Raw genomic sequence first — 16,019 nt, 5'->3', positions numbered from 1 at the left:
TCCCGTAAGGATTTACACCCTCGGAAACCCTGTACAGGGTCGCTATGGGTCGGCTCCGACTCGAAGGCACTTAACAACAACAACATATATATATAGCCAGCTTAATTTTCAGAGGATTAAATAAGATATTTAAAGTATCCACACAGTACTTGGCACATAAGTATTTACAAATCAGTAGTTATTTTTTCTAATTAAAAAAGAAAGCTAGTTTTAACTGTAGGTGTAGGCTATGTTTTTGCATGAGTGTCCCAGAGATACACACGCATATGTAAAAAGCACAGTCTATATCTACAATTTAAACTAGCTTTCTTTTTTTATTATAAAAAAATGAAATAGACTTGATGGCACTTAACAATAATGATAGTTTGGTGCAAACTATAGGTAAGTCTGTTTGTAGGTAAAATACTTGAGCAATTTTATTATAGTAACAGGTCAGCTGAAGAGAACTGAGGTGTGAATCCAGGAGCGCACAGATCTGAGAGCACCCGCAGGGCACCCAGGGAATGAATCCAAGAGACCCCACTCTGTACTGTACCCCAAAGACAAAGACAGGGAATGCCCACAGTGTACCCCAAGGGCATGAATCATGCTTTGGTCATCTATGATCTTAATATGAGCTACACACCAAGTACTAAGGAGTCCACATGTAGTGCCTATACAGGGTCTCAGAGTTGGAACTGACTCAATGGCACACAACAACCACAGCAAAAACCAAGTACTAAGGAAACAAATAGGGAGCACTGTGTCTGAGAAAAGTTTCATAGAAGAAGTGACATCTGAGATCTAGTTTATTAATTAAGTGAGAGTTGGCCTTGCAAACAGGAGAGGTGGGGATTCCAAGCCTGGCTCAAGCCTGGGGAGCAAGCGGTAATGGGTTTGCAAGTTAGTGGCCTCCGGTGTTAAGATGAAAGCAATTGCTGATGTTGATTAAGGACTAACATGTGCCAAACATTCTCTCAGATACTCCTCTGTCAGATACTCCTCTGACAACTCTGTGTGGGAGAGAGTATAAGTTCTAGTCTAGAAGGGATAATGGGGGCGTGGGGAAGTGGTTTGCTCAGGGTTGCACAAGCAGTCTGGGAGAACCTGCATTTGAACTTGAGTTTTATGCTATTTCTCAAGGGAACGAAGATGGAACAGTAGACTCTGAGAAGCCTTCTGTGACAAGCACCAAAGTGGGACCTTTACCTAGAGGGACTCAGTGGTTTACAAACCTGGCTGTTCAAAGGAAAAAAAAGAAATTTAAAATGTATGATGTGAACTTGATGAAAAATAAAGCTGTGGGTGAACCTGGAGGAGGGACCGAAGAGAGGGCTGAGGAATCCTTCTGGCTCCTCAGAAGACAGTCTGAAAACTACTACAGTAGGTACTTGGGAAGTGATTTGGTGCAGCCTGTGTTTTTGAAAGGAATGGGCAATACAAAAGGCCGGGGTTTTAAAAGCTTGCAAGTAGGTACAACAGTTGGCCTCAATCCACCTGGAACAACAGGAAGAAGAGGAGTCAGGAACAGGAGGAGGATATGCAATCTGTGGCTAATGGCTTCCATGATGAAATGCTGCCTTTGCCAAGGGACCAGAAGAACTGGCTAGTGCCCCGCTATCATTACTGAACATCTGGATCAAAAATTCTATAGGGTCAAAAGGGGGGAAATGCAGAACATGACTTCAAATTCTCATGAACTTTAGACTTCCCAGAGTCACGATGAACCCCTGAAACAACTGCCCTGAGACAATCTTAAAATCTTAAACCAGAAATAGCCCCTGAAGTCTTCTTAAAACTAAGCCATAGTTAAGCTTATGTAGTAAGAAAGGTCTGCCTTGAGTATTATGTTCTTTCAAGAGCAGTCGATATGTGACAAAACTGACACCAGCAACTCAAAAAATTAGCTAGGCCCTTTAGGGGGCAGTGAGTTTATGTTAATAAGATAGGAACAACTCAGAAAGGAGCGTGACCTTGTACACCTCGAAGAATGCCAACAATGCCATTAGTTGTCCATGAAGAAACTGTTGAATTGGGTATGTTTTCCTATGTGTACTCTCAACATCTACAAAATGACATCAAAAAAAAGCAAGCAAAGAATAGCTGAGCCGTCTGTGTGCCCCTGGACAGGGAAGCCAGTGTGGTCAGCACAGCCTGAAGAAGCTTCAACCAGGGCACAGGTGAGGGGTGAGGAGGTCCAACTAAAGCAGGGAGGGCTGAGGGCAGTGCAGACCTCCCAGGACTTGGCATCTGATTGAATCTGGGCATGGGAGGAGGTATCAAGGATGATTGCAAAATTTTTAGCTTAAGCAACTAGAATAATGTTAGACATTGGCTGGGACATAGGTACTAGAGGAGGAAGTGGTTTAGAAGAGGGAGGGTAACAAAACCCATTTGAAAGGCCTGCAGAGCACTCCTGGAGAGATGGGTGTGCATATCTGGAACCTGAGAGACAACTGGAGACAGATTTGGGCTCTGAGGGACAGAGGCTGAAGCCATGGGAGCAAGAGAGATCTTGCAGGCTGAGGTGCCAGCAAGAAAGGAAAAGACAATGAATGAGGATCCCGGGAAAAGTTCTGTGAAAGAGTGGCAGGAGAAGAAGTAGCCTAGGAGAAGGGAAGTGCTCAGAAATACAGCGAGAGGACAGCCTGGAGCCAGGATACATGTCCAGCTGTGCCAAATGCTGTTGTTGTTATTGTTAAGTGCCGTTGAGTCGGTTCCGACCCATAGCGACCCTGAACAGGGTTTCCAAGGCTGTAAATCTTTACTGGAGAAGAAAGCCTCATCTTTCTCCTGCGGGTCAGCTGGTAGTTTTGAACTGTCGACCTTGCGGTTCGCAGCCTGATTCGTAACCACTACGCTACCAGAGCTCCCTGTGAGATGAGAAGGAGCCAAGGGGTCTGGTGACCTTGGTAGGGGCAGCTGTGCAGTTTTTGTTAACGAAGGAGACTTCTCAGAGACTTTCGAGTCCTGAGAAATGTGGCTAAAACTTAGTTTCTGCTTATTTTCTTCTGGGTCACATTTCCACCATACATTCTCCTTACTCTAATCCAAAAAGGCTTTGGAACCAAATATTACTCAATTAAAGAAATTTATATTGAAATAATATTTCTGAAATGTGCCATTGATATACAATATCATAGACAATCAGGCCAGGGTATTTTGTGTTTCTGCTTCCACGCTTTAAGCTGTTTAAAATGCTGAAACCCACTACACATTTTGTTTCCTAAATTGGATTAAGAAGCAATTTTAGACTCTGTCAATCAGCTTTACCAAGATATCGAGGGAGGATGGCTCTAGTGTTTGCATGAAATAGAGTTTCCATCACTAGAACAATGTCCCATGGACAACTCCATTAGCATATATGATTACTAGGGTGTCTCCCTATAAGCCTCTCGAAATCTCCGTGAAATTAGAGTTTCTAGATGACTATTCATCGCTATGAGTCGGTACTGACTCGATGGTACCTAACAACAAAAAAGATTAATATTAGATGTAAAAGTACCTTTTAATGGGAATGTATCTTTGACATAACACTTTTGATGCTTTCTTCTCTATTTTCTTATGACATTTTGACTTATAATCAAAATGGAAATATTGACTACTTCACCTCAATACTGTGTCTAGCTCAGGCTGCCCTGTTGGTAAGTCGTTTCACTCAGCACCCTCAGAGACTGCCCAAGGCTCCCTCAGCTGCCCCCTCGGTTGCCATAGGAAGAACATGTGATTTCATAGTGCTGGAATTTCTGGCAAAATTGTGCTAGTGATTTTTCTAGATTTTGTCTCTGAAAAGCTCCACCCACAGCACCCAGACAATCTCGGTGGCTGATGCAGGCTCACTCAGCCCGCTCCAGGCAGCTCAGAGTGGGCCTCCAGCTCAATGGGTGTGGGCCTCAAGAGCTAGCGATTTGCCAGGGAGGGGGGTTGTTAGAGGCATCTGTTCTTCCCTGCACTCTAGGCAGAGATGCTTTATGTTTGCTGGGCTATCAGAATTCTCCTGCAACCAGACTAGTTTAACTTTTGTTTTATTAAGGTTTTATGTAAAGTGTTTGGGGGTGTGTGGAAAGCAAAAGCTAAACTTTCTGGAGTGGTCTAGGTACAAGCTGGTCAGTGGAGTTTTTGGCTGGTGGGAAAGAGGGCCTATAACTTAGGAAACCCTCCTTGATAATGCTGACCACTGAGTCAGGGCTGGCACACTGTGGACACAGACAAGCCACCTCTGCAGTGCTGAGAACCTGGAGCGTGTTTACAACAGCAAAGCACTGGTGCTGTCTCCAAGGAGTGACAGAGCCCCCAGGATATGCCCCCCAATTCTGAGCTGGATACCAGCCCTGTAGCATTGGCTGGGCACTCCTAGACAGTTAGGGTCAGGTTGTTACCAGAGTCCCAGTGCCTGGTACAGTAGGTACTCAATCAGTGTAAGCCACATGCACTGTTTGGTGGGTAAGAGAGGATTCTGCTGCAGAACTGTACACCTTTGGAGAATACAGAGGGTGATGGATGGCAGGAAGACTGCACCCTCCAAGATAAAGCAAGAGTTGGGGTGCCACTTGTTATCCTGTTCACATAGAGCAATACTGGTTAAACCAAAGTCGTTCAAACATGCTGGGGTACAGGACACTTAGGAGGGTATGTAACCCCCAGCTGTAGGAGGAAAGGGAAGAACCCCTCTACTGAAGAGTTAACTTGGCTGAGGGGCAGGCAATATACAAGAGGGAGGTTGGTAGAAGAATGATGAAGGTAGGGAAAGACACAGGGAGGGGTGTGAGAGGTAAGGGGCTAGAGGTAAATACAGTTCACTGTAAATACACGGTGGGGTGGCACTCATTGAAATGAAGGCAAGTCTATGACTTGCTGAATATAAAACTGATAATCTTCTCTGCATATCTTCACTCAGTTGACAATAAAAAGATTTTAAAAAGAAGAATCCCTCTGCTGAAGGTATGGGAGACTTTACCACTGGCCAGAGAGAAGATGACAAGCAAGTTTGGGACACTCCAACCCTGTCACTCCTGGTCTGAAGGAAACATCTATTGTTAAGTGCTATTAAGTCAGTTCTGTCTCGTAGTGACCTGGTATAGGGAGCCAGTTCTGTCTCGTAGTGACCTGGTATAGGGTTTCTAATGAGTGGCTGGTGGGTTTGAATCATCAGCTTTCCAGTAAGCAGTCCAGTGCTTATCCTACAGCGCCATACCAGGACTCTGAAAGAAACATCTAGTATCTTTCAAGCCTGTCTTGACCTCCTCCCTGACTCTGGGCATGTGGAACTCGTGACCACACAACTTGTGTGGAGAGGACTGCATCCTCTTGTCCTGGTGATGAGTGGCCAAGCACCACTTACAGCCTACTCCAATCAGAAGGCAGAAAGACACATCCTGGGAAAGAAAATGAATAACCTCTTGTTATTTCATGGAATGAAGAAGAAAACTCTTGGGGAAGTGTGAAAACATAAAAGAAATGGGAAACATTTTGTGTGAGTGCATGTGTTAGGTGCATGTGGATGCATGTGTATACGTGTATATGTGTGTATGCATTGGAAACTGTTAAGGGGGCCTCTCACATCTGATTATTCAAATAGAGAAATCTGAGCTGCATTATGGTAGCTCTGGTGTGGCACTGTAGGATAAACACTGGACCAAAAGGTCAGTCTGAATTACAAGGTCAGTGGTTCAAACTCACCAGCCGCTCTTCAGAAACCCTCTACATCAGAGTGGAAATGTTTGGCTCACAGGCCATATGTTGTTGTTGTTGTTATGTGCCGTGGAATCGGTTCCGACTCATAGCGACCCTGTACAGGGTTTCCGAGGCTGTAAATCTTCATGGGAGCAGAAAGCCTCATCTTTCTCCTGTGGAACAGCTGGTAGTTTCGAATTGCTGACCTTGCGGTTTGAAGCCCGATTCATAACCACTACCCTACCAGAGCTCCTTATAAGGCCATATAAGGCCTTTGAAATCATTTGGTGTGGTCCTGTCATGGTGAATGCAGTTTCAGCCATCCAAATATAGCAGACCATCAATTTTACATTCAACAAATCATATACTTTGTTTTATTACAATGATTATAATCCCCTCCATTTACCATCAGTTAACAGTATTTCTCTCTATTCATGTTAGCTCTTTTTTAAAAAAACACTCAGGCATATATAATAATTTAAACCACCAAAGTGCACATTCTGAAAGTGCACTGGCCACCAGCTCTCAGTCTCTCTCTTTCCATGAATCCAGAGTCCTCAGCTGCTCCCTCTCTCAACATCCCCTTCTCTGCCTCCATCTCTGGTGTGGTTGCTTCTCTGGTAAGGGTCCCACATTCTGCTTGTGCTCTTCTCCCTTGGTGGTCGTAGGGTCCTCTGTTTCTAGCAGGCTAATTCTTAAATTGATAATTTTATACAGCCTGTGAATGATATTTGTTGTTGTTGTCAGGTGCCATCGAGTCGGAACCGACTCATAGCAACCTCATGCACAGCAGAACCAAACAATGTCCAATCCTGGGCCAACCTCACTACCACTGCCACACTTGAGCCCATCAATGATTCCACCTGGCCAATTTTAAAATTGGGGTCTTCCTCTTTCTCTCTGACCCTCCACCTTACCCAGCATGACATCCTTCTCCAGAGACTGTTCCCTCCTGACAATATGTCCAAAGTATGAGAGACGAAGCTTATCCATCTTGGCCTCCAAGGAGCACTCTGGCTGCACTTCTTTCAAAACAGATCTATTGGTTCTTTTGGAAGTCTATGGCACTTTCAGTATTCTCCTCCAACACCAAAGGCATCGATTCTTCTATGATCTTCCTTATTCACTGTCCAGCTTTAGTATCCATATGAGGTTATTGAAAATACCATGGCTTGGGTCAGGCGCACCTTAGTCCTCAAGCTGACATCTCTGCTCTTCAATACTTTAAAAAGTTCCTGTGCAGCAGATTTGCCCAATGCAATATGTCTTCTGATCTCTTGACTGCTGCTTCCATGAGTGTTGATAGTTGATCCAAGAAGAATGAAGTCCTTGACAACTTCAATCTTTTCTCCTTTGATAAGAATGTTGTTTATTGGTCCAGTGGTGAGGATTTTTGTTTTCTTTACATTGAGATGCAATCCATACAGAAGGCTGTGCTCTTTGATCTTCATAAGTAAATATTTCAAGTCCTTTTCACTTTCAGCAAGCAAGGTTGTATCATCTGCATATTGCAGGTTGTTAATGAGTCTTCCTCCAATCCTGACACCACATTTTTCTTCATAGAACCCAGCTTTTTGTATTATTTTCTTAGCATACAGGTTGAATAAGCATGGTGAAAGAACACAACCTTGTCACACACCTTCCCAATTTTAAAACATTCAGTGTTCTCATGCTCTGTTCGAACAACTGCTTCTTGGTCCAGGTACAGATTTCTCAGACGTACAATTAAGTGTTCTGGAATACTCATACTTCTCAATGTTGTCCATAGCTTGTCATGATCCACACAATAGAAAGCCTTTGTGTAGTCAATAAAGCATAGGTAAACATCCTTCTGATATTCTCTGCTTTCAGCCAAGATCCACCGGACATCAGCAATGATATCTCTCGTTCCATGGTCTCTTCTGAATCCAGCTTGAACCTCTGGAAGTTCTCTGTCAATGTATGATTGTAGCCGTTTCTGTATTACCTTTAGCAAAACTTTACTCGCTTGAGATATCAAAGAGATTGTCCGATGATTTCCGCATTCTGTTGGGTCACCTCTCTTTGGAATGGGCACAAATATTGATCTCTTCCAATCAGTCGGCCAGATAGTTGTCTTCCAAATTTTTTGGCAGAGATGAGTGAGTGCCATGACGTTATAAATATCCAAATGACCCTTTGCATAAAAAGGTTCTCACCCCTGCTATACAGGGTCACTATGAATTGACACTAAAGAACAAGGGCAAATGTTAAATGGTCAGCTGCTAGCCGAAAGCTCGGCAGCTCAGATCCCCCTAGCTGCTCTGTGGGTCAAGACCTCTCAACTGTTTCCATAAAAGTTACAGTCAAGAAAACACTATGGGGCAGTTCTATTCTGTCATGGGGTTGCTATGAGTCAAAATTGATTTGATGGCATCCAACAACAACATGGAGAACCAGGCTTAGTGTAGGTTCAGCCTCTAGAAGAGGCAGGGCACCCTGTCTCTTTTAGGGCTGTTGTTGTTAAGTGCCATCAAGTTGGTTCTGACTCATAGCAACCCTGCACAGCATTTCAGAGGAGCGGCTAGTGGGTTTGAACCACCGATCAGTGCATTCTCTGGCAGCACCTCACCAGTACTCCCTTTTAGGGTTATGATGGCAAAAAGGCAGATGCCTCATGGGGCAACTCATTCAAGAATAGAACAAACATATAGGCCTGAGGAGGCAGTGGACAGTGAGACAGCGGGCAAGAGAGGAAGAGACCAGACATAATACCTTGGGCTCAATCAAGCAAGTGGGTAGGGCAGGAGGGAGTAGAAAGCAGGGGTGTTATTAAGCTCAGAATTGGAACATGAGGGAGCTTCAAAAAGTTCATGAAAGAATGGAACTAGAAGATAATAGATTTTTTCCATGAATTTTTTTTTTTGAAGTCCCCTCATACACGACACAGGTTAGAGATGGGAAATTTTTTATAAGCTACAAGCAAAGTACTCACTATTACTCATTAAACAGTTACAAGCTCAGAATCTCTAAAGACAACGGCAGCAAGAAGAATATGCTGAATCTTCCCTCTTATCTGGGAGCCTAAGTGGACTCCTGGTGTGGTGCTACAGGGTCACCACTGGACTGCAAATCACAAGGTCAGCAGTTCAAACTCAACAGCTGCTCCTTGGAAACCCTATACAGCATTGCTAAGAATTGGCACCAATCCAACGGCACTTCACCACAACAACAAAGTGAGCCTGTGGGCACTCAGGTCAGGGCATGGTTGTGTCACTGTTGTCACTTGTGTGACAACAGAACAACTCTGGTGGTTTTTCTGCAGGCAAGAAGGGCTCACCAAGTACCTGCTCAACCATGTCTCCAGGCAGCCTCTCGTCCACCAAGGCTGCAAGTGCAAAAATGGAGCTGAAGGCAAAGGGAAGCAACGAGAAAGAGGCCAATCTGTTTGAGTACCTACTGTATACTGGATGAGTTACGTACTGCAATTCCATCGACTTTTTATAAGCCCTGTGAGGCCATTAGTTTTTATCCCTATTTAATTAAAAAAGAAATGGGCAGGAAGCTAATTACCTTGGTCCCATGAGCAGGAAGTAGTAGGCGTCAATGTTTTGAACACTTTGAACCCTTACAGCTATACCTCACAGTTCTGCTGACCTTTATGTCACCAACCGTAGCTCTGTTATAATTAATGTATTTCCCCAATTATAAAAGGAATTCTGCATAATGGGTCTGACAATTTAGAAAAGAATAAACATGCATGGCCGACAGTATTCCACCTTAGTAAGAGTGTCAGAGAAATGCAAACTGAAAGAGAAAATTCCGTTTGTATTTAATAAAATCATAATGGCTTTTGTTTTCCTACTTTCTTCTATTTTCTTTTAATAAACTGCTTGGTGCTAGTGAGGAGTGAAGAAATGTTAGTGAGGGATGTCATCTGCAGATGGGAGTCATCTTTGTTTGGTAAGAGATACGACAACAAGTATTAAAAACCTTAAAGTGCTTCTGCGCTTGACTCAGGAATTCGCATTCTATAAATCTATACTAAGAAACACTGTAGGATCAGCACTGGACTGCCAACCGTAAGGTCGGTGGTTCAAGCCTATCAGCTGCTCCTCGGAAACCTATATAAGGTCGCTTAAGAGTCGGAACTGATTCGATGGCATTTAACAACAACAAACTAAGAAAATAATGCTAAGGACCAGATCAAAAAGGTTTTGTGTCCAAAGCGATTCACTAGCAGCTTTGACCACAACTTGTTCTCTGACTACAGAGGATTGAAGAAGAAAATCATCCACAAATAGTTGCTGAAAATAGTGACAAAGGGTTTGAATGCACAGGAACAACAGGCTTATTAGACTTTAACATTAAAGCAGAGGGTAACCTTCTCAAGGTCATAGAACTCTGAAAATCTGATGATCTTCCCCCAGAAACAATAAATACATGCCTAACACCCAACCACAAAATGTAAGTGCCCCATGTTAATTTTTTAAAGTATGTCAGTACAAAGCGGATTCAAAGTCTTTTGGGAAAATGGAATAGAAAGATAATGGAGTTTTTCCACAAACTTGATGATGTACTCTTGTATATGTATTAAAACTGTATAGAGAAAAGGCTAGAAGGAAATAGTCCTCAATAGGACTAGATGATAGGGATAGAAACTTTTTTTTCTCTTTAATATTTTTCTTTAAAGAGAGAATTTATTTTTATAAAACCATTGTAGAGGTAAAAATGCATCTATGACTGCTAGTAACAACCCAATTACTTAATTTTTGGAAACTTGTTCGAAAAATTAATTATTTTATCAACTGATAAAACAAAAGTTTACCAGTTGTTCCAATGGCATCAGTCAGTATAAACTAGTCAGCTCAGATCCGTGTCAAGTACTGAATCATTGATAGAAAAGTTCTCCTCCACCACCCTACAAGTGTAAATTACTAAATTGCCTGGGAACAGGGGAGCATATTTGTGTAGAAAGAAGAAAACAACAAAGTTAAAAATCCAATAAACTATAGCAATGCGGAGATGAGGGCATAAAACTGAGATCAGGGTAATGCTCTATCTAATACCAAATGAGTGAACTTTTCTCAAAAATCTAGAATACTCCCTTAAATTTGCAATCTTATTTTAATCCCATCATACAGAACACATCCTATCACGGATTAGCGATCCTTTTATCTTCTTAAACCCAATGTACCCAGTCCTCAAAAATCACCAGACCGCAGCTCTTCTCATTGGCCGACAGTACGTGCTCAGGAAATAACAAAATTACTGGAAGGTGGCTGCCAAGTGTCCCACACGGATCTAGGTGCTGGGATCCATGGCCCCTCTGGCTGTTCACAATTGTTTGAAAAAGTTAGAGGAACAGAGGGGTGAGCGAGGCAGAACAGGAAGGCACAGGCTTCCTCATGGTGACTTTTAATGATGGGGGCAGGGGAGTGTGTGAAGGATGAGTCGGATTTCCTCTGAGGAAGCAAAGAAGGAAGGGGAGGAGGATGTTTCTGGGATGATGGATGTTAGAATGAGCTAGAAAAAATGAAAAACAAGTTGGGTCAGATTGTAAAGGAGCCTGAAGAACCACCCAAGTAAAGAGTTGAGACCTTCTCTTGTAGGAGAGCTGGGAGGGACACAATATGATTTGTAATGATGAGTCTGTGTGTCTGTTTCATCTTGACTAATCTGCTGGGATGTTTACATTCTGACCAGCTAGCAAGAGGCTCTCCCGTAGGACACAGATTTGTGACTTTCCTAAGTTTATTTCCCAGTCCTTTGGTGTGCAAGGCAACACGTACACCCCTCACCCTCTTGGGTTTCTAGGTCAAGAAAGTTCCTAAGAGAATCCTCCTGAAGTTAATAACTAATATTTATCCTGGATGTTGAAACATTATCTATATGCCTTTGCTTAATGGGATTCCAGATGGAAATTTATGGAAGGCAGGCTTAATATATTATATTTGGTGTTTTTCCATGGAGCAGAGTAAATTTAGGAAAAGCATCATGATGTAGATACTAAAAGTTTCTCTGGTGGGCCACTGACCACTTCTGTAATAGAGGAAAAGAAGCCATGGAAGGATTTACAATATGATAGTAACTTGGAAGCACTAAGAATTATTTACAAGGAATGGGGTTCCTTAGGAAAGGATATGTCCTCCATCATTTGAAGCATTCATGCCTAGGCTGGAAAGGCACCTGGTGAGATCTGGGAGGCAGCAGAGTGTGATGTTTAAGAGTCAGATAAGGCAGGGGTAATTCAGGTTCTGTCCTTTACTTGCTGAGTGACTTCTCCAAGCCTCAGTGCCCTCATCTGTGTAGTGGGCACAATGGGATCTCATAGTGTTGTGATGAAAAATAAACAAGCTGGATGATGTAGTTCAGATGGCACTATGCTTCAATAGAGACCGATCACATCACTGTGATGAGAAAGCCAAGTTTAGGATGGCAAGTTGACCCAAGACCTTTAAAGTTCCCTTACACTAAGAGTCCAAGAGTCTATATCCTTCACGGATATCTCATTAGAATTGAGGCTATTCCCTAGCTGCAAAGCCATGATTTCTACATGTGTGCATGTTCTACCTATCAGCAGAACATGTATAAAAGGTGTATAGTACCCTAGCTGGAAGTGTAGAGGATTTGAAATACTGATGAAGATCTAAGACTGCAACCTACAGTATGGATTAAACCTCAGTATAAAGAAAACAAAAATCCTCAAATCGGACCAATACATAACATCATGATAAATGGAGACAAGACTTAATTTTTCATGGATCCACAATTGACACTTAAGGAGGTAGCAGTCAAGAAATCAAATAACGTATTTTACTAAGTAAATCTGCTGCATAAGACTTCTTTACTAACTGTGCAAAAGCAAAGGTATCACTGTGAGGACGAAGGTGCACGTGACCCACGTCATGGTGTTTTCAGTTGCCTCACATGCATGTGAAAGTTGGACAATGAATAAGGAAGATCATAGAATAATTGATGCATTTGAATTATGGTGTTGGAGAAGAATATTAAAAGTACCATGGACTGCCAGAGGAACAAACAAATCTGTGTTGGAAGAAGTAAGGCCAGAATGCTTCTTGGAAGCCAGGATGGCAAGACTTCATTTTTCATATTTTGGGCATGTTATCAGGAGGGATCAGTCCCTGGAGAAGGACATCATGCTTGATAAAGTGAAGGGTCAGTGAAAACAGAGTGAGACCCCAATGAGACGGATTTGCATAGTGGCAGCAGCAATGGGCTCAAGTGTAATAACAATTGTAAGGATGGCACAGGATTGGGCAGTGTTTCGTTCTGTTGTACACACTGTCACAAGGGATCAGAACTGACTCAGCAGTACCTAAGAAGAAATGAACACCATGTATATGGCTTATGTATACTAGAGGTTTGTGGTTAATTCTGAGTATCAGGCCAGTGACCCACAAAGCCCTATCTCCATGGAAATGTCACTAGATGCAGATGATCTATGAACACACAACCACAGCACTATGATGAACTAAGCAAACTGGTGAAGAATCTGTTTCCTCTCTCATTTTAATGATTAAAAAGTAGAGTGGGATCACATACTTAAATGTGTTCAGTCATAGAATTGCAGTTTATAGGTGGAGTGTTACTACACTGAGTCACATTCTCCCACGGCAGACTTAAACTATTTCTTAGGCTTTTAACTTCTCTCCAGAGGCTCAAGTAACCTTTTCAAACTATTATCATAGAATTTGAAAGAATGAGGAAAGACACTGAGTTCAGAGAAACTAAGTCCTAGGTCAAATGCTAACTAATAAATGAGGGAGCCAGAACTCGAACCCAGTTTTCTGTCTCAGGATCCAGACCCTACTGTACAACCCTACTTCTCCTGCTCCTGCTTGGTGCTGACAGAATAATTTTGTAGTCAGAGAATGATGTTTAATCAATGTTCATCGACGAGCTAAGTTTACTATAGTTCAGGAAAACATTTTCATGTATAGTTTCGAATCTCAACCAAAGTTGAGATTTTTAGGTTAGCTGTAAAAATACTATATATAAAGAGATACATTTTATAGTACCGTATATAGAATCCCTGGACTCCTGGTGTGACGCTGTAGACTCAGCACAGGACTGCAAACCACATTGTTGGCAGTTCAAACCCAATGGCTGCTCCTTGGAAACCCTACACAGGGCCGCTATGAGTCAGAGCCGACTCGACAGCACTTAACAACATCTCAGATCCCTAAGTCTATACATGCGGTGTTGTTCATTATCCACTACAACTGGAACAGACAAATACATCCTGATGCAAACGTGGCACTGTGCACTGTTCAATTTCCTGTTAGGCAAAATGATGACCTTGACTTGCATAAAACCTCAGGAATTACATTAGATCACTTATCTCTGTCACTGTGGATATCAACAAAATAAATTAAAATAGGAAATTCCATAAATCACCATCACAGCACACACCTATACAATGCACACACATTACTGCAGCAATGTAAGAAAAAAACCCTTCTGTTGTCATTTTTCACCAATCTAAGTCCTTAGCAGACATCCTGCCAAAACAATTATTCTTGGTAGTCCCTGATGTGAACTGCAGGAATAGTTTCTTAACCGTCAAAATGTGCTCTGTCCAGAAATGTCCAGAAACTGGAAGAGGCCCTCAGTTATATGCCTATCCCACAGCCAGCAAATACTCAAGTACAAGAAGATCATAAATATAAATGCATCTTCTGAAGAAGGGAAGACAGAAGAAGAGAGACAATTAGAGAAATAAAAAAAAGAGATCTGATGCCCTAAAAATCACTATTAGAAAAAGATATGGGAAATACTAGGTACTTATATACTGTCAATTGTGTATTTAACCAGCAGACAGATATTTCCTACTATATTTGTGAAAATGGCATTTATAAATGGAAAGAAATACTTCATACTTTTCAGGGTTTCTCCTACTATTTTCTTGCCAATACTGATTAATTATGTTTTATTTATAGGGACAGAGAATATAGCCTTAGTCAGTATTTTTTATTACTTTTATTCACTGCAAAGTTTACTTCTTGGATTATTCTAAGTGGGACTGTAACTGGTGTGAAATTCCTATCAAATGTATCAGCACCCTTGAGATCTCCATTTTGCCAATTCCAGACTTCCTGACCTGACCTGCTTAAGCCAGGCCCATCAATTCACCCTTATTATTGAAGCCCTGAAATCAGCCCCAAAGCTTCTCAGATGAGGCTAATGACCATAGACTCGGCAGTGCCTCAATGTTTGCTGGTTGCAATTCACACATTTTATATATATCTATCTATATCTATATATATATATCTATATATATAGATATAGATAGATATATATATGTGTGGGTGTATTCGAAACATGGCATTGTGGTCAGTGAATGCTTTCTCTGCTATCATAACGAGTTCCTGGGGGATTCCACACACTCACTTTTGGCACGTGAGGATTGAATTCCACAGCTCTATGAATGGCCTCTACCGCATTCATCTCTGCTGTGCTCAGCCCCCGCCGAGATGCAGCCTCGGGAGAGAATCTGAAAAGCAGAAAGACAAACACCATCCGGTTGGGTCCACTGCTTGGGCAGCAAGCTGGAAAGGCACCTACCCATCAAGGGCCCATGAAACCACAGCGAGTCAATGGCATGAGCTCTCCAGACCTCCACTACACAGAACCTCTGAGTGACCCCTCAGACCGAGGCCAACAAAAACCCCAGCAGAAGCAGAAAGCGAGTTGCGACTAATCTCGGCAGGAGTGAAATTCAGCTGTCAAGTCTGTCTGGCTACATAGCTAGTCTAAATTCTCTACGAGGTACCTGCTTAGGTCGGGGCCAGGATGGGGGAGGACTGACAAGGGCAGATGGTGTAGGAAAAAGAGAAAACTGTCACAGAAGAGCGCACTTTGTTAAAAACAGAACTGGGGAGAATTTTCAAGGGGGCTCCCAACCCAATGTCAGGGCTGCCACGGAGGGTTAAGTCGTTGCAGCTTCAGCAGCAGGCAAGCCTGCGGGGGGCGGAGTGGGGAAGGCTGTTCCGGTAGGGGGGTGTGCATGCCCAAACTGTGGGCGAGACACCTGCCCAAGTGAATGAAAAAAAAACCAGACCATGCAATCTCTTTCTCACCTCACACCCAGGGCTAACTCCAGAGCTGTGCTTGGCAGGCAGACACCACAGGGCAAGCTGTGGCAACCCTGGCCCTGCCCTCCCAAGCTGGAGTCGCTGTGTAGGGAGAAAAGATGTTGCAGTAGGTACTGGCGATCTACAGGATAAAAAAGAATGAAAGAAAATTACTTCGGTCTTGAAGTGCACACACACTTAACAGCAAACCTGTCTGACATAGCACAGGCTGTTTTCTGTTCCTGTTGGCTGTATCGGGAAGGGCTAGCGTTTGTGAACACTTTCATCTGCCAGTCATTCTTGGGTGCTGAA

At 42.8% G+C, this 16,019-nt stretch overlaps 1 protein-coding gene across 3 annotated transcripts in view; it reads right to left on the bottom strand.

Annotated features, from left to right (window-relative positions):
• ST7 (suppression of tumorigenicity 7) overlaps nucleotides 1-16,019 on the bottom strand; it is a 320,806-nt gene that overhangs the window by 27,890 nt on the left and 276,897 nt on the right. For all 3 annotated transcript variants that reach the window (XM_006859311.1, XM_006859310.1, XM_006859312.1), the window contains one exon: nucleotides 15,025-15,127. In XM_006859311.1, coding sequence (XP_006859373.1) covers nucleotides 15,025-15,127 — 103 coding nt within the window. The remainder of the gene's footprint in view (nucleotides 1-15,024; nucleotides 15,128-16,019) is intronic.

The sequence above is a fragment of the Chrysochloris asiatica genome, unplaced genomic scaffold (assembly GCF_000296735.1).
Source record: "Chrysochloris asiatica unplaced genomic scaffold, ChrAsi1.0 scaffold00032, whole genome shotgun sequence".
Classification (NCBI taxonomy): Eukaryota; Metazoa; Chordata; class Mammalia; order Afrosoricida; family Chrysochloridae; genus Chrysochloris; species Chrysochloris asiatica.
This window is presented reverse-complemented; position numbering and strand designations above follow the sequence as displayed.